Raw genomic sequence first — 19,424 nt, 5'->3', positions numbered from 1 at the left:
CAGAGCCAGAAGAGTACCCAGAAATCACCTACTACAGGACAGGCCCAACAAAGAAAATAACAGAACGCCACTAGCCATCACCTTCAGCCCCCAACTAAAACCTCTCCAACACATCATCAAGGATCTACAACCTACCCTGAACGACGACCCATTACTCTCACAGATCTTGGGAGACAGGCCAGTCCTTGCTTAAAGACAGCCCCCCAATCTGAAGCAAATACTCACCAGCAACCACACACCACACAACAGAACCACTAAGCCAGGAACCTATCCTTGCAACAAAGCCCATTGCCAACTCTGTCCATATATCTATTCATGGGACACCATCATAGGGCCTAATCACATCAGCCACACTATCAGAGGCTCGTTCACCTGCGCATCTACCAATGTGATATATGCCATCATGTGCCAGCAATGCCCCTCTGCCATGTACATTGGTCAAACTGGACAGTCTCTACATAAAAGAATAAATGGACACAAATCAGACGTCAAGAATTATAACATTCAAAAACCAGTTGAAGAACACTTCAATCTCTCCGGTCACTCCATTACAGACCTGAGGGTGGCTATCCTTCAACAAAAAAACTTCAAAAACAGACTCCAACGAGAGACTGCTGAATTGGAATTAATTTGCAAACTGGATACAATTAACTTAGGCTTGAATAGAGACTGGGAATGGATGAGTCATTACACAAAGTAAAACTATTTCCCCATGTTATTTCTCCCCCCACCCCACCCCACACCCCACTGTTCCTCAGATATTCTTGTTAACTGCTGGAAATAGCCTACCTTGCTTGTCACCATGAAAGGTTTTCCTCCTTTCCCCCCCCTGCTTCTGGTGATGGCTCATCTTAAGTGATCACTCTCCTTACCATGTGTATGAAAAAACCCATTGTTTCATGTTCTCTGTGTACGTATATAAATCTCCCCACTGTATTTTCCACCAAATGCATCCAATGAAGTGAGCTATAGCTCACAAAAGCTTATACTCAAATAAATTTGTTAGTCTCTAAGGTGCCACAAGTACTCCTTTTCTTTTTGCAAATACAGACTAACACCGCTGCTACTCTGAAACCTGTGTAACTTTTGTGATTCACGGCTGTGAGTGCACTTATAATACTGTTTCTGTTCTTTGTTTCTTTGGTAAGGAGGATATGTTTCGTGAAGTGCTACAGTCAACAAAGGCAGCATATAAAGAAACAAGAGCATAGAGGGAGACAATTACTGAAAAATTGAGACTGAATAGCCTGGAAAGGACTCAGGGGCAGGAGCCGATTATGATGCTCCTGCAGGGCCAGACAGAGATGATGAAGTCCCCCATTACCTTGCAATCTGAGTACATCCATGCATGACTCCCTGTAACAGGGTGGTTATCCGCTCCTGCCCTGATACACTGCAGTCTGTCCCAGGGAGCAGGGCTAAGCGAAGACTGGCAGTAGCCAAGACTGAGACAAGGTGAGGGTAGTGGGTGGGGGTTTCCTGGGGAGGGGAGATTGTTGGGGTTTACTGCCAGGGAGCAGCACCCCAGTGGGAGGAGGCGCCTGGTCCTGGGAGGGACTGGGGCCGGCAGTAAGGCGGATCACCAAATGGCAGAGGGCGCTCCAGAGGCTGACGAGCTAATTCCCAAGGACAACCAGCAGGAGGCACCGTCGGGTGAGTCCGGCTCTATTACACTCCCCTGCAGCCACTACAGAACTCCAGTCCATGCCCTCCCCAAACTCCCCCACCGAAGCCCTCGCAGTATCCCATGCACTCCACACCTAGGGACTGGTTTCCCAACAAAAGCTGGAGTTACAGCTGTGAAAGCCCTAAGTGTGAAATTGTTCCTCATTGTCATGTCCCCTGTTTGACTAAAAAATTGTGTTTTGTCTTGTTAAAGCAACTTGATTGTCAACATAAGTCAACTTAACTCTGTAGTGTAGACATGGCCTAACTGAGCTTGGGTAACCTTTATTAGGTCCAGGTACTTGTTGACTAATCAGCCAGCTGGGACAGTCAATTACACCTCTGTGAGGCATTCATAAGACAGTCACAGGCAGACTGACCCTAGCTCCCCATAAAGTGCAGCTGCCCAGAGACATGGCCACTTTGCAAATTTCCAAAGTGGATGCCCTTTCTCATTCCCCCCCATGAGGCTGCTAAGGATTTCATGGAGTGTGCCTTGACAGGACGATGATGATATGTAGGCTTCCACAATACATAGTCTAATCCATCTAGTGATACAGGACTTGGAAACTGAATCCCTGCAATTTCATTTGGAAGGACACAAACAGGGAGCCCGATCTTCTCGTGGATTCTGTATGCTTGAGATAGAATTTCAACCTCTTCTGACCTCTAAGGTGTGACACACCTTGTGAAGTATTTTGCCTCTTTGTATTCATAACATTCATGAACAGGTCGGTTGAAGGGAGACTGAACGCATGGATGATGAGATAGAAAACCTTCTGATTCAGGCACCACTCGGCCTTCTTGAACCTGTGCCTTCTGAGCCAGTCTGCTTTTTGGTTCAGCTCCCCTTTGATGTGGATCACTCTGAAAGAAAGGAGGAGCATTCCATCTGTCTCATTATTTACACTGCTTCCACAAGGAGCACCAGACCCTAGTTCCCCCTTTAGTTGTTTAAATATGTGACTATTGTTGTGTTGTCTGATTGAACCCAGAATATGGTTCCCCCTTAGGTTGGGCTGCAACCTTCACAGAGCTAACTTGATCGCTCTAAACTCTAGGATGTTTACACTGTGAACCTCTTCCTCCTCACTCCAGAGGCCCTCACTCCAGAGGTTGTTTGGGTCTCCAAGTAAGCTCCCCAGCCCTCCAGGCAGGCATTGGATGTGAGGACTAAAAGATCTGGAAGGCACATGGGCATGCCTTTCAAGATATTGTTGTGGGCTGATCAACATTGTAAAGAGTTAAACATCTGTATTAGAACTCCTACTTGATTGTTCACGTGTCCGGGGAGTGGTGCCACACCTTTAGTATGAAGGCTTGAAGACTTCTGATGTGTGATTGTGCCCATGGAGCGATCCCCATGAAGGATAGCTGAAGTCCTAGAAGTTGGGAGGCATAGTGCTACAGTAGGCCTCCTGCAGCTCTGGAACAAGAAAAATTCCTGGATGGAACTAGAGAACTTTTCTTGGTAATGATGATGAAACCGTGTGCCTAGAGGAGATTCAGTATTTGAGACATGGCCCTGTGTGCTGCTGACTGTGATGGAGTTCTAATCAGGATGTCATCCAGGAAGTGCATAGGTGAGTTCCCTGTGACCGGCTATTACCAGCACCAATATTTTTGTAAAAAACCTGGAGGCTGAGGACAGGCCAAACAGGAGTGTTCATTACTGATAATGTTTCCTGAGGTAGGAAAACCTCAGAAGTCTGCAGTGGCACAGGTCTGTTGAGGATATGATGGTATGCGTCCATTACATTTACTGAAGTCAGGAAGGTCCCCCAGGACAAGGATGACATCTTAGAGGCCAGGGTCTCCATCTGAAACTTCATTTTGAGGGTCACCTTCTGGATATGGAAAGGAAAAATAGTGTTCATCCAGAAGTCACTATTGCCTTTGGCTCCACTTTAATGAAGGTCTCCCTACCACATTTGTAGTAGACATCTTAATGGATGCTGTGATAAATGAACTGGGGGTAGCTCCCTTTTATGGATACCCAGTCAGCCAGTTAGCTATAAAATTCCTCTTTGTAGCTGTTCTCTACTTGCTTTACCTGTAAAGGGTTAACAAGCCCACAGGTAAAAGAAAAGGAAGTGGACACCGGACCAAAAGGGCCAATGGGAAAGTAGAACTTTTTTAAAATTGGGAAAAAAAAACTTTCCCTTTCTCTGTCCTTCTCCGGAGAAGGAGACACGGACCGACAATGCTATAAGCAGGAATGCTGTGTAAGGTTTGAACCAGGTATGAAAATTCATCAGATCATAAATAGAATTACTTATTTGAAACCCCCCAAATATGTAAGTAAATTAGGAATGTTTAGCTAGATGCCATCAGGTTTACTTCTTTATTTTGGCTTGTGGATCTTCCCTGTGCTAACCCCAGATGCTTTTGTTTGCTTAAAGAAAAGGAGTACTTGTGGCACCTTAGAGACTAACAAATTTATTAGAGCATAAGCTTTCGTGAGCTACAGCTCACTTCATCGGATGCATTTTGTTTGCTTGTAACTTTTGAGCTGGACCCCAAGAAAGCTATTTTTGGTACTTAATTTTTGGAATTGCTCTTTTAAAATCTAGCAAAAGCCTAAGTTCCAGATGTATTTTCTTCCTTTCTGTTTCTTATAAAATTTACCTTTTTTAATAACAGGATTGGATTTTTGGTGTCCTAGGAGGTTTGTGAATGTTGTTTGATTAGCTGGTAGCAACAGCTAATTTCCTTTGTTTTCTTTCTCAGTTCTTCCCCAAAAGGTGGGTGAAAGGGCTTAAGGGTACCCCACAAGGAGGAATTCCCAAGTGCTCCTTTCTGGATTCAAAAAGCCTTTTTTTTTGCATTTGGGTAGTGGCAGCGTTTACCAAGCCAAGGTCAGAGAAAGCTGTAACCTTGAGACTTTAATATAAGCCTGGAGTGGAAAATATTAATTTTTAAATCCTTGCGGGTCTCCACCTTTTGTACCTGAAGTGCCAGAGTGGGGATTCAGCCTTGGCAGATGCAATGAAGCTACTGGCTTCCAGCTCAGTAGCTGAAATGTGGATACTCACTCTAAGCAGGTCCTATGCACAGCTAAATTTACAAGCTCCCTCCTTCTTGGAAAAAAGCTGGATAAGGTGGTGGCTGACAATGTGGAAGAATCCAAACAGTCTTCTCCCTTCCCCACTAAGGGCCGTGAGGAGAGAATACAGACAAGCCATCACACAGAGGCACTCCTTTCACGCCTTGTCCTCACAGAGGCACGAGTGAAGGGACAACAGATTACCTAATGGAAAGCATTGGAATCAAGGTTCAGGGAGAAAGTCCATAGAAACCTTAGCTCCCAGCCCCATTCCACTTTATGACAGAGATCACACAGGCCTCCTCTCAGAGCTGATGGTAAGGGGCAGGATTTTCCATTTTCTGGAAGCTTACTCATACAGGATAGGTTTCAGAGTAGCAGCCGTGTTAGTCTGTATTCGCAAAAAGAAAAGGAGTACTTGTGGCACCTTAGAGACTAACAGATGCCACAAGTACTCCTTTTCTTTTTGCTCGTACAGGATAGCTGGCAGTGATTTACATGGTGGAGGTAGTGTGTTAGTAGACCAGGAGTGGTTGCTCTCATAGTGAAGCAGGGTAAAAGGCACCCCAGAATGGAAAATTGCAAGGACACCGCTGTCCATCAGTCCAAACTGTACCCTAGATAATGTCACATTGTCTGACTCCGAGCCCTGGGACGTAATGGAGTTAGAAACAGAAGGCTGGGTACAGGCTGGGCACAACTTGCCATCTGCCAAGCATGGGAAGGCTGCCTCACCTAGAGCACCAATTAGATTTAACTTGGTATTTTATTGGCTGCTCTGCCATGCCTGTAAGGAGCAGAGGAGCCAGCAGGGAGATGCTGCAGAGGAGGCTCTGGGAGGATTAAGCCCCTGAGGGGTTAACTGATCGAGGGAGGAGGAGGAGGAATGCTGAGGAGGCAGAACACTGCTCTCCACTGCCCAAAATACTGGGAAGAAAAGTTAAAATAGGAGGAAGGGTAGGAGCAAAAGAAACCACCGTCTGCTACTGCAGAGGCAGAGAATCTGGCAGCAACCAAGAGTAGAGGGAGCATGACTAGACCACATAGTGCCAAAAGTTGATCTGCCTCTGTGAGCTGCAGACAGGAGAGAAGCCCAACATCTACAATTTTGGGAAATACTGGGCTGCAGAAATACCTCTTTAGAGCTCAAGGAATGGCAGTTTATGCCACACCTTCCCAATGGAGTGATAAAGACTGGAACAAAATAAAGGGGGAACTATTTCCCAAGAATTGTGGAAAGAAGAACTTACCTTGGGCAGAAAGGATTTTGAAGCTATAAACAAGTTTCTTACCTGCTTTACAACTGTTGTTGTTCAAGGTGTCTTGCACAAATCTATTCCACATCTATTCCAGGTGTAAGTGTGACCAGTGCACTCAAGCCAGAGAATGCTGTGTAGAAGTACCTGCCAGGATGGAGCATGGATCCTGCACTTCGTTTGGCCTCCAGGTGAGGAAATACACTGCAGAGCCATTCCAGCCCCTCTTCAGTTCCTTCACATCAGAATCATGTTGGAATAGACTCCAAAGCAGAGGAGGGGGAGGGAGAGGGAGAGTCATGGAATAGATGTGCAATGCATCTCCAAGTAACCATCCTTTTTTCTTTGAATGCTCAGATATATCTATTCCACTTAGGTGTCTCCCAAGGGCCAAGATGTGCATTATGGCGGTGGGGCCAGGAGTCTGAAAACAGAGTGAAGGACTGCTCTCCCAAAGTTCGAGTCAGCTCTGGAGGCTGTGGTAACTGCACAATGCTTGGCAAAAATATGCACCAATGACCAGGTCACATTTGCAGATGTATTCTTTAGGCACACCTCTCAAAAAGGCAAAAAAGTTGCTTGAGCCCGGGTGGAAAGAGCTAACACTTCTGAAGGAGGTAACATGTTCACTATCTCTTAACTTATACACAAGGTTACGCAGTGAGATGTCTCTGAACTGAAACCACCTATCCTTTCATCCTGTCTCCATAGGATACAAATAAATGTGGAAATGATCTAAAGGATTTGGTCTTATCTATATCAAAAGAAAGGCCATAGTGGAGCCTTTCCTCATCCTTATGTGTATGCAGCTTAGGAAAATAGGTATGCAAATGGATAGTCTCGTTAATGTGGAAGCTGGACACAACTTTAGGAATAAATTTTAAATGTGGACTCATGGAGACTCCATCTTTAAAGAATATGGTGTTTGTGGACCTATCATTAGAGTCTGCAGCTTACCTACTCTATTTGCAGAAGTACTAGCCTCCAAGAAAGGAACCTTTGCTGACTGCTGGGTCGCATAGGTTGCTGGAGGCTCAAATGGAGGTCCCAATAAAGCTGACAATACAAGATTCAAGTCTCAAAAGAGAAACCTGCCATCTGATGCGGGGATAGATTCTATTTATCCCTTTAAAGAACCCAACCACTTTAGGGTTAAAGAACACCAATCATCCTTGGATGAACTGAGATAGCAGCAAAATGTCATTTTAGCAAGCTAATAAAAAACTCCAAATCCTTAAAATGAAGTACTTGATCTAAGATGTCCTGTATCTTTCTATGCTGTGGGGAAGAAGTTATGATCCTGTGCCCTACAAAAAACACTTCCATTTATACAGGTAAGTATTTTTAGTAGATGGTTTCCGGCTGTTTAACAGAATATTTTGAGCAGCTAAAGAACAGCCCTTTTCTGTATTGTCCAGCCAGTCAACAGCCAAGCTAACAGGTGAAGGCTGTTGAGAATTGGGTGAAGGACTTTAACCACAGTGAAGAACCAGTAGGTCTCTGCAGGAAGCTGAACAGTTATAGACAGCTAAACAGACAGACCGTGCAAGTCAGAAAACCAGTGTTGCGTCAGCCAAGCCACAGCTATCTGAATCCTCTTTGCCCAATCTTGCTTCAGTTTGAGGATGACCTTGGGAATGAGTGGTTTTGGAGAAAAACCATAAGTCAGAAGTGAACCCCATGGAAAGAGGACTGCATCTGTGAGGCAACCTGGACTGTGACCTGCTCTGGAACAGAACTGGTGACATTTTCTGTTCTGTCATGTTCTGAACAGGTCTATGGTAGAAATACCTCATATGCTGAAAATGAGTGACTATGCTCTCCTTCAACGACCACCTATAATCTTCCTGAAAGGTCCTGCTGAAATGGTTTTCTAGGACATTCTATGATCCTTGAAGATGAGAAGCTGTTAGAGTGATTTTGATCTAGATACAAAAAAATCCATAGGTTGATAACCTTGCAACACAACATCATGGATCTAGAAACCCGCCTCCCTGTTTACATAAAACACTGCCATCATGTTGTCCGTGAGTACTTGGATGGTCTGACCTTTGATATGAGAAAGAAAGGCTTGACAAACCTTGTGTATAGCTCGGAGCTCAATTGTATTGATATGGAGAAATGACTATTTCTTCAATAATGGAATCTATGTCTGTAGCTCCTACAGATGGGTTCCCCACCCGGAGCTGGAAGCGTCTGTAGTCAAAGTCATGGATGGAAGAGGAGTAGAGCAGGGCACACCCCGCAAACATTTGTCAGAGTCCTCCTCCAGTTCAGTGAGGAAACAACCATGGCAGATATCCTCTGGACATGCTAATTCATGTGTCTGGTTGAACAATACACAGGCGTCAGCCATCCTTGTAGGCATCCGAGGCAAAGCCTGGCATATCGAATCACGTAAGTGCAGGATACCATGCATCTTAACAAGCCTGAAGCAAGACCTCACTTTTGTGTTGGAGTTAGATTGTAGACTGTAGCACAGGTCCAGGATAGCCTGAACTCTGTCCTGGACTGATAATCAGTTGCAGTTCAAGAATCAAGTATTGCCCCAATGAACTTGATTCTTTGAACAGGTATTAAAATCAACTTCTCTGTTTATTGAATGGAAATCTCTTAAATCTCAGGGTAATGCTGTAACCAGTGAGCCGATTATCCTACTCTTACTATTTTTTTTAAATCTTCTCTTTTTGCCTTTCTGAAAATGTTAAATTCCAAGGACAAACCTTTCATCTCCCTGTAAGGCTCCTCTGTCTTTTCCTTCTCACTGCCTGATTGCTTAAATCATTTGAGGTGTGTAGGATTAGCAGTTTTGTTTTGTTTTTAAAGAAACATCCCTGACTTGAAGTGTGATTACTGGGAGGGCAAGCGGCAACTTTTTAATTATTGCTAATGAGGTAGATTCTAAATCTAAATAGAACCTATATAGAAATTGCTGTGTCCTTCTACGCATTTGCTGCTTCATTCAGAGAGGGCACAAGAGCTTATTAAAAATCATCATGAAGAAGCAGTTCTTCTGGTATCGAACACTGAGTGGAACAAATAAAAGACAATAAAGAGTTGGAAATATGCTCCTGGAATGAGAGTAATAAAGAAACCCTACATGATAGTGGAATCACCTGATGCTGCTGTGATGGTAACAGCTAGAATGGTGCTGGCAGAGCTGGGGGATTTTGGGATCTTCTATTAGAACCTCTTCTGAAGACCAGGAAGGTCAATGGAAAGGCTCCAGTGATGGCCCTTGGCTTTGGATCAGACCCTTGAGGAGAAGGACAAATTGGGAAATGGAGACTGATTCCCCTTCCCTGAAGAATACACTATCTCAGGAGAAAAATTGTCTGTTGCTACGGTAACAAAGTGGGACTCTGGAAGGGAAAAGATTCTCCTCATTATTATTAGGTCTTATAACAAGCTTGAAGAGTCTTGCAAGCTCAGGATAACAATTACATCCCCCTTATATGGTGTTCATAATAAAAATGAAGGTCTGGGTATCAAATCTGGCTCAAGTCCTTGCTGTGCTATAGACTCCCTGTGTGACCATGTCACGTAGTCTGTCTGTGCCTCTCTCTGTACAATGGGAATAATAATCCTTCTTCTATATGTCTTGTCTTCATAGAGTGTGAACTCTCTGGGTCAGGGGACTGTCTTTTACAATATATGTGTGCAGTGAATGGCATAGCTAGGCCCTGATCTCAGCTGTGGCCTCTAGGAGCAAGTGTAATACAAATAATGATAATAGAAGATGATACATTAGAAATACTCAATATACAAAAGGTATTTACAGGTTTAACGTGAAACAGGGTTAGTGCAAGAACAAGTTCAAAACTGGAATGTCCATCCTGTGAAAAACTCTGCAGTGTAAGAATTTGTTTTTGACCTAATTGGGACAAAAAGAGAAAATATCTAATTTTTTTCATGGAATAGAAGATTCAGAAAAAAAACTGATTTGAAGCATTTTGACATTCCTGACATTGATGCTAGGCAGGTGCTTAAAACATACTTTAATCACACTTTGAAAATTCTGCTAGCCACCAGTAAAACATGGAGATGTCCAGTTTTAAAGTCTTGAGGCTTGTCTATACAGTGACTTAGTGCACAATAAGGACCCCGCTTCCACATACTAAAACCTTCCTAATGGGCTTTGATGTACTTAGCAGGGTCCACAAGGCAACTGAGGGAGCAACAAGCTGGTGTGCTGTAGCTTCACACCTTGGCTTGCTGCCTACTAAATCGCCATGTAGACAAACCCTTGAAAAATCCCAACCAGACTGTAATGCAAGGACTCTCCAGCTGGTCTGAGCCTCCCATGGCAATGGCTGTACCTGCCTGATCATTTCTCTCACCCTCCATGACCATTGTTAAGTGTTGATGTAAAGAGCTACATGTTCAGTTGTTCTCTATGTCCACTGAAGACAGGACAAGAGGTAATGAACTTAATCTGCAGCAAGGGAAATTTAGTTTAGATATTAGAGAAAAATTTCTAATTAAATTGTAAAGGTAGTTAAACTCTGCAATAGGCTTCCCAGGGAGGTTGTGAAACCCCCATCACTGGAGGATTTTAAGAATAGGTTGGACTAACACCTGATGGTCTAGGTTTAGTTGGTCCTGCCACAGTGCAGGAGGCTGGACTTGATGACCTCTCGAGATCCCTTCCAGCCCTACATTTCTGTGATTCTGTGATTACTAGGCCCAACTGAGCATATGAGGAGTGAATCTGCTGCACATTGATCTCCACTTGATGCCTGGAACAACCGCAGACCAATCAGTCATCCAGGTAGAGGAAGAACTGGATGCCGGCTCTCTTGAGGTGAGCCGCTACTACTGCAATGCATTTGGTAAACACCTTTGGGGAAGACGACAGGTTGAAATGTATTGGTAATACTGCTCCACAACTAGAAATCTCAGATATTTTCTGTGGTTCAGGTGGATTGCCACATGAATGTAGGCATCCTAGATACCAAGAGCAGCATATCAGTTGCTGCAATATAGAGATGGTTGCTTCCACGGAGACCATGCAGAACTTGATCTTTCTGATTAAATTTAACTTCTGCCTCACACCTCCTTCCCCCTCCGCCTTCTTTTGGGAATGAGGAAGTAGTAAAAATAAAACCCCTTTTCCTGGGAATGAAGGGGAACTTTCTTGATAGGTTCTAAATGAAGAACCTGCTCTTCTTGATTCTTGCAAACTCATGAGAGGAGTCCTTGAAAAGGGATGGGGAAGGTGAGAGGAGGCAAAGTATAGACTGAAACTGGATTGTATAACCCACTTGCACGGTGCTTAGAACCCACTAATCTGAGATACATAGATACTAAGGTCAAAAGGGACCATTATGATCATCTAGTTCGACCTCCTGCACAACGCAGGCCACAGAATCTCACCCACCCACTTCTGCAAAAAAAACCTCACCTATGTCTGAGCTATTGAAGTTCTCAAATCGTGGTTTAAAGACTTCAAGGAGCAGAGAATCCTCCATCAAGTGACCCGTGCCCCATGCTACAGAGGAAGGCGAAAAACCTCCAGGGCCTCTTCCAATCTGCCCTGGAGGAAAATTCCTTCCCAACCCCAAATATGGCAATCAGCTAAACCCTGAGCATATGGGCAAGATTCACCAGCCAGATATTACAGAAAATTCTTTCCTGGGTAACTCGGATCCCACCCATCTAATATCCCATCACAGGCCATAGGCCTATTTACCATGAATATTTAAAGATCAATTACCAAAATACTGTTATCCCATCATACCTTCTCCTCCATAAACTTATCCAGTTTAATCTTAAAAGCCAGATAGATCTTTTGCCTCCACTGCTTCCCTGGGAAGGCTATTCCAAAACTTCACTCCTCTGATGGTTAGAAACCTTCGTCTAATTTCAAGTCTAAACTTCCTGGTGTCCAGTTTATATCCATTTGTTCTTGTGTCCACATTGGTACTGATCTTAAATAATTCCTCTCCCGCCCTGGTATTTATCCCTCTGATATATTTATAGAGAGCAATCATATCTCCCCTAAGCCTTCTTTTAGTTAGGCTAAACAAGTCAAGCTCCTTGAGTCTCCTTTCATAAGACAAGTTTTCCATTCCTCAGATCAACCTAGTAGCCCTTCTCTGTACCTGTTCAAGTTTGAATTCATCCTTTTTAAACATGGGAGACCAGAACTGCACACAGTATTCCAGGTGAGGTTCACCAGTGCCTTGTATAATGGTACTAAAACCTCCTTATCCCTACTGGAAATGCCTCTCCTGATGCATCCCAAAACCGCATTAGCTTTTTTCACAGCCACATCACATTGGCAGCTCATAGTCATCCTATGATCAACCAATACTCCAAGGTCCTTCTCCTCTTCCGTTACTTCTAATTGATGCGTCCCCAACTTATAACTAAACGTCTTGTTATCAATCCCTAAATGCATAACCTTACACTTCTCACTATTAAATTTCATCCTATTACTATTACTCCAGTTCACAAGATCATCCAGATCCTCCTGTATGATATCCCGGTCCTTCTCTAAACTGGCAATACCTCCCAACTTCGTATCATCTGCAAACTTTATTAGCACACTCCCACTTTTTGTGCCAAGGTCAGTAATAAAATAATTAAATAAGATTGGTCCCAAAACTGATCCCTGAGGAACTCCACTGGTAACCTCCCTCCAGCCTGACAGTGCACCCTTCAGTAAGACCCGTTGTAGTCTCCCCTTTAACTAATTCCTTATCCACCTTTCAATGTTCATATTGATCCCCATCTTTTCCAATTTAACTAATAATTCCCCATGTAGCACGGTATCAAACGCCTTATTGAAATCTAGGTAAATTAGATCCACTGCGTTTCCTTTGTCTAAAAACTCTACTTTCTCAAAGAAGGAGATCAGGTTGGTTTGGCATGATCTACCTTTTGTAAAACCATGTTGTATTTTGTCCCATTTACCATTGACTTCAATGTCCTTAACTACTTTCTCCTTCAAGATTTTTTCCAAGACCTTGCATACTACAGATGTCAAACTAACAGGTCTGTAGTTACCCGAATCACTTTTTTCCCTTTCTTAAAAATAGGAACTATATTAGCAATTCTCCAATCATACGGTACAACTCCTGAGTTTACAGATTCATTAAAAATTCTTGCTAATGGGCTTGCAATTTCAGGTGCCAATTCCTTTAATATTTGGATGAAGATTATCTGGGCCCCCCGATTTAGTCCCATTAAGCTGTTTCAGTTTTGCTTCTACTTCAGATATGGTAATATCTACCTCCATATCCTCATTCCCATTTGTCATGCTACCATTATCCCTAAGATCCTCTTTAGCCTTATTTCTTTAGATATTGGGCAATGCCAAATTATCCTTAACCTCCACTCCATCCTCAGTGTTTAGCGGTCCCACTTCTTCCTTCTTTGTTTTCTTCTTATTTATATGGCTATAGAATCTTTTAACTATTGGATTTAATTCCCTTTGCAAGGTCCAACTCTACTTGACTTTTAGCCTATCTCACTTTATCCCTACATGTTCTGACCTCAATAATTTTGCTGATCCCTCCCATCTTCCACTCCCTGTATGCTTTCTGTTTTTCTTAATCACCTCTCTGAGATGCTTGCTCATCCAGCTTGGTCTACAACTCCTGCCTATGATTTTTTCCCCTTTCTTGGGATGCAGGCTTCCAATAGCTTCTGCAGCTTTGATTTAAAGTAATCACAGGCCTCCTCTACCTTTAGATCCATAAGTTCTTCAGTCCAATCCACTTCCCTAACTAATTTCCTTAATTTTTCAAAGTCAGCCCTTTTGAAATCAAAAACCCTAGTTGCAGATTTATTTTTGTTAATCCTTCCGTTCAGTTTGAACTGAATTAGCTCATGATCACTCTAACCAAGATTATCCCCTATATCCATTTCTTCTATGACGTCCTCACTACTCACCAAAACCAAATCTAAAATGGCATCCCCTCTAGTCGGTTCAACAACTACTTGATGAAGGAATCCATCAGCTATCGCATCTAGGAAAATCTGAGCCCTATTATTATTACTAGCACTTGTCCTCCAGTCTATATCTGGGAAGTTAGAGTCTCCCATGATCACGCAGTTTCCATTAGTATTTACTTTATTAAAAACATTAAAAAGGGCTCTATCCATATTCAAATTAGATCCCGGCGTCTATAGCCCACCCCAAGCACTATTCTAGGGGAAGCTCTAGTCGTTTTCTTCCCCAATGTAATTTTTGCCCAGACGGACTCTGTCTTATCCATTGCATCACTTCTTATTTCTTTACATTCTACCTCATCATTGATATACAATGCTACTCCACCACCTTTATCTTTATTTCTGTCTTTCCTAAACAGCACATACTCTTCAATACCTGTAGTCCAGTCATGACTACTATTCCACCATGTTTCTGTTATCCCTATAATATCTGGTTTCACTTCCTGCACCAGTAGTTCTAGTTCCTCCATTTTGTTACCTAGGCTCCTCGAATTGGTGTACAAACATCACAATTTTTTCCTGTTTGGCCTTGCTCACATTTTGTACCCTATTAGGCACGGTCATTCTACAGCCAGTATAACCTATTAGACTGGTATCCACACTGCCCTTCCTCCTTATATACATTCTTCTACCCACAGCTCTATCCTTTCTCACTTCATTTTCTTCCCTCTCAATGCTAAAATCCGGCATGGAGATTACCTGGACATCTCCCAACCATCTCCTAGTTTAAATTCCTAGTTTAAAGCTCTTAATCAGTTGTGCCAGCCTCCATCCTAGAAGTCTATTTCCTTCCCTACTCAGATGAAGTCCATCCCGAGAGAACTGTCCTCTGTCCGTGAATGTCTCCCAGTGGCCATACATCCCAAAGCCCTCCTTATAGCACCACTGCCTAAGCCATCTGTTGACAGTCATAATCTTGTCACACCTTTGTTGCCCTTCTCTAGGAACAGGCAGAATCCCACTAAAGATCACCTGAGCCTCGATTTCCTTACGCGTCTTCCCCAGCCTAGCATTGTCTCCCTTAATATTTTTCCAGCGAGAATCTAGCCATATCATTTGTTGCCACATGAAGGATAATTAGGGGATTCTTTCCTGCTTCCTTTAGGATCCTTTTCAACCTCAGGTCTACATCCCGTATCTTAGCACCTGGAAGACAGCACACCCTTCTATTCTCTGGATCAGCTCTGTTTATTGAGAAGAACAGACAGGCCTATAAGAGTCCCCGATCACATAGACCTGCCTTTTCCTGGTGATGGTGCTATTCTCCTGTCTATCCCGTTCCCTCTGGCTGCAAGTACTTTCCATTCCTGTTCTCCCTTATAATCCTCTTCAACCCATCCTGTATCCTCCTGGGGCTCATATTTGGTTTAGTCTCCATTGACTCTTCCGCTTTTCCTATAGGACTAGCCTCTCTTCTCTTCTTCCTTGCCCTTCCACCTTCAGCAACTACCTGCTGAGCCCCTTCTTCATTGTCCAACTCTGCAAACCTGTTCCTGAGCTCTATTTCTCCTTCACTAGCTTATCTTTTCCTTTGTCTGGTTCTTTTAGTCACAAGCTTCCACTGACCACTTTCCTCACCCAGTCTCCCCTCAGAATTCCCCAGCCCTTCTTCCATCTGTAAGTCTGAGCTTTTCCCTTCAGATATCTCATGTCTTTGCTCCATAATCTGCTCAAACCCCTTCCTATACTCAACCAGACTTTCCACCTGCATCTCCAAACCTCAGATCTTTTCCTCCATCAGCTCTATCAGACGGCATTTCATGCAGAAAAAACTCTTACCAGGTCCCCCCTCCAGGATCATGTACATACCACAGCTTCCACATCCAGTCATCTTCATTGTGTCTTCCACTACATGAGTCACTCCCACTGCTGCCTCCGTATCTGTCATAGCCTTCCCACCTAAGTCCTGTTAATCTGGGAAACACAAATCATACCAAAAGACCACCCCCATAGCAAAAGCAAACCCCAAGCAAGCACCACAACACAAATTCCCCTTACAAACTCCCACTGAAACTCCCCTGTTTATAGCTCTGTTTGCTGGCTCCTGTGCTGCTGCCTGACCGGCTGGCTACCTTTATAGGACCCCTCGTCAGAGAAGCCTCGCCCCCTAATCAGGGCTCAGCTTCTCTCCCAGCACAAAGCCCCTACAAGCCTCTACACATACAAAGACTACAAATAAATACAAATACCTTCTCCTCCAACAGAACTCCCACTCAAATGCCCCTGTTTATAGCTCTGTTTGCTGGCTCCTGTGCTGCTGCAGCTGTCTGAGACGATGGACTCCCAAGCTCCAAGGAAATTGTGGGGAAAGAGGGTAGGTCTAGCACAGCTGGAATGTTGCTCACAAATGGGCAGTCAAGTGGGTTGTTTAGAAACTAATGGCGATTGTTTAGAAGAGGCATAAGAGATATGCCTTTTCCTCAGAGACATGATTTTTTTGGAAGGGTTAGGCCATCTAGGCTCATAGTAACTTTGCCATGGTTGTTGCTGCAGCTTGTATTGCTTCCTTCAAGGAGCTGAGGAAACGCAGTGCCCTTCTTTCTTATGCAAAAAAAGATTTCATCCCTCAAAGGGCAGATCTTCAATAGTCTGTTCAACTTCCGTAGGTATGTCAGAGTTCTGATGCCACAAAGCTCTCCTCAGGGTGACCATTATAGCCCTTACCCTAACTGCAAAGTGACCTGAAGATTAGAGCTAGCTACAAGATGCCCTTCAGATAAGAAAGTCTTAAATTCATTCTTCGTATCTTCTGGGAGCTTGTCCACAAATTCACTCATTGAGTCCCAGTTGATGTAGTCATATTTAGATAGAAGTGGCTGGGGGGGTTGAAAATGTGCATCTTTAGACTTGAAGTAGAGTATGATTTTCTGCCAAATAAGTCTAGTTTCTTTGGCTCTTTTTCTTTTGGTGTGTTGCGAAAGTATTCCTGGCATGATCATTCACACACCGCCTACACTGGATGTGAATAAAACTACTCATAACCCAAAGAGGGGAACTTATAGCGTCTGTCAGTTCTTTCTGCCATCAGTGTGAGGCAAGCTGAAGTCTGCCACATGATTCTGGAAGGATCTAATAAAGCCCCATTAACAGGCAGCGCAACTCTGCCTGTTATGTCTGTAAAATATCAACAACCTTGTGGGTACTTTCTACATTGTGGTTATTGATTAGTCTGGAAGCTGTGGGAATAGAGGACCTGTGCCCAGGGGAGAGGAAGGAAGGCTTTGAAAAATGTAACCCTAGTTCCATGTGAAAACTCTTCTACAGAGGGAGATCAGAAGTCTGCCAGGTATGCCATTCAGAAGCAGAGAATTCTGAAGAGTTCTCCCTGTGGGATGGCCCTAAATCCACAGAGCAAAGATCTGGTCTCCCTCTAGTTGCCATGGAGACAAGGAACACCCCACAGTGAAAACTGTCTCACACAGAGGGGACTGAGAAATAACAGGCTTCTCAGTGTTTGCCCAGATATGCTGCAGGGTGTAGTAAAGGTAGTAAGCTTCACACATAGCACGGAGAGACAGCTTCTGCATAGGATAAAAGTCCCAGCAAACACTCCCTCAGAGTGGGAAGGAAAAGGAGAAAGGGTTTAAACCCAGGTTTTTTTATGCCACTTACACATTAACAATTCAAATTACTTCCTTACAAAGGGGATGTTTGCTTTTCTCTTTTTAGAATCTCAAGCCTCTGGACTTTGCAAAACTTACTCCTGAATAGGCTGTGAAGGGATCCTCTATCATTGGGAATCATCATGCCCCTGCTTAAGCTTTTCTATAACGAAGTAATGGCTATGGGAAGGGAGATAAGGCTCACCATATGTGTTGCCAAATGAGAGCCCAATGCCCTGCCAGAGCAAGGAACAGTGGCTTGTGGTAGAAAGCTTCAGAAAAGCTTTGTATAGCATCTCTTGGACTTGGCTTTATGCTTGGAGGGCTTCTCTGCTGCTGTGGTGAGGGGCAGAGAGAGCTCAGTTAAAAAGTGCTCAAGATGTTAGTCCTTCAGTGCTCCAGTGATTCCTCAGCTCAGGAGAGCAAAGCTAGAAATTGAAATGAAGTTGCTGCTACATGAAAATGGATAAAACAAAGTGGGCAGGGGAAGCCGAAACTTAATTTGTTTCCCCTAGAGGCAGAGATTCTGGTGGTTTATGTCCAAAGGTGGGGCTTAGTCCTGGAGCCCCCAGCAACAATGGACTGTTTCTGATTTCCATAAGTAAGAGGCATTATCCATTTGTCATGAATTAGGAAAGAAACACTGCAGAAGAAAACATAATATAGGATATTTATACTTACAAAAACTTCTTTAAAAGAAAGTTATTTAGGTTGCAAAATCAGGAAATGGCAGTTATATGGTTGCCAATGCAATGTCAATTCTGCCCTATTGTATGTCCACCCTGTGCACTGAATTAAGGGAGGGTCATGAGGAACTATAAGCTTTTTGTACTCCATCTCACCTGATGACAATAGACTGTTGACCATCTCAAGGAATGTGGAATGGACAAACTGATAGTCTTCGAGCAGCAGTACAACCTGCTGTGCTTCGATACCAGCAAGCTGCATCACCTAATAGTAGGGAAGTAATTTTTAATCGAATTGAACAGAATGTGTACATTCTTTTATAATAGAATACTAAATCTTTAAATTTATTTTATATATTTATCTATTCCCCCACACACACGTTCTGTATTACTACATTTGCATATTCTCAACAGATTTTGATTTTGATCATTTGTCAAATATAAAGATAAGGAACAGTCTACATGGAAGAACTGATTTCTAATTAGAAAATAATTAACATAAATACTTTGATGCTTACAGACATTAAGGACCAATTTTTCCAAATATGACCTCAAACTGTACGCACAAAACAATGCAGTTGGTGCTCCCTTTGTTGTATGCACTATATCATGGAGTTTTCTTGTGCAATTTTGGAGGCCACTTTGGGAATTTTGACCCTAAAAGTTTTGTTATCTGTTTTAATTTTATGTGTACATCTTTGTAAATCACTAGATTTTTGCTTGATAAAGTATATTTTACTGAACTCACATGGTCCATACTAAAACAGGATACCCTCTAACCTACAAATTCACATTCTAATAAAAATAAAAAGATGGAACAGAATTTTAAATATATATTTTCAGAAATGGGGGATGTGATTCTTGAGAAAAAACTTTCAAATCAGGTTCTGATCCTACAAATTACTCATAGAAGCAGACCCCTGCACTTGGAGAGAACCCTAAAGAAATCAGTGCAGCTCTAAGTAAGTGCAGGTGTCCATACACACAGAACAGCTTGCAAGATCTGGACCTGAGCAGGAGACTGTATTTGTGTCTTTACAGTGCCTAAGGGCTTGTCTTCACTGCCGGGGGCAAGGTGCTCAACGCTGCTGCAGCGGGTATCGATTTAGCAGATCTAGTGAAGACCCGCTAAATCACAGAATCATAGAATATTAGGGTTGGAAGGGACCTCAGGAGGTCATCTAGTCCAACCCCCTGCTCAAAGCAGAAC

At 43.3% G+C, this 19,424-nt stretch overlaps 1 protein-coding gene across 3 annotated transcripts in view; it reads right to left on the bottom strand.

Moving 5' to 3' along the window:
- DYNC2H1 (dynein cytoplasmic 2 heavy chain 1) overlaps positions 1–19,424 on the bottom strand; it is a 402,215-nt gene that overhangs the window by 297,562 nt on the left and 85,229 nt on the right. For all 3 annotated transcript variants that reach the window (XM_038380308.2, XM_038380318.2, XM_043504200.1), the window contains one exon: positions 18,371–18,479. In XM_038380308.2, coding sequence (XP_038236236.1) covers positions 18,371–18,479 — 109 coding nt within the window. The remainder of the gene's footprint in view (positions 1–18,370; positions 18,480–19,424) is intronic.

This window comes from Dermochelys coriacea, chromosome 1, assembly GCF_009764565.3.
Source record: "Dermochelys coriacea isolate rDerCor1 chromosome 1, rDerCor1.pri.v4, whole genome shotgun sequence".
NCBI classification, from domain to species: Eukaryota; Metazoa; Chordata; order Testudines; family Dermochelyidae; genus Dermochelys; species Dermochelys coriacea.
Note: the sequence above shows the minus strand (reverse complement) of the source record. Positions and strands in the feature narration are given on the sequence as shown.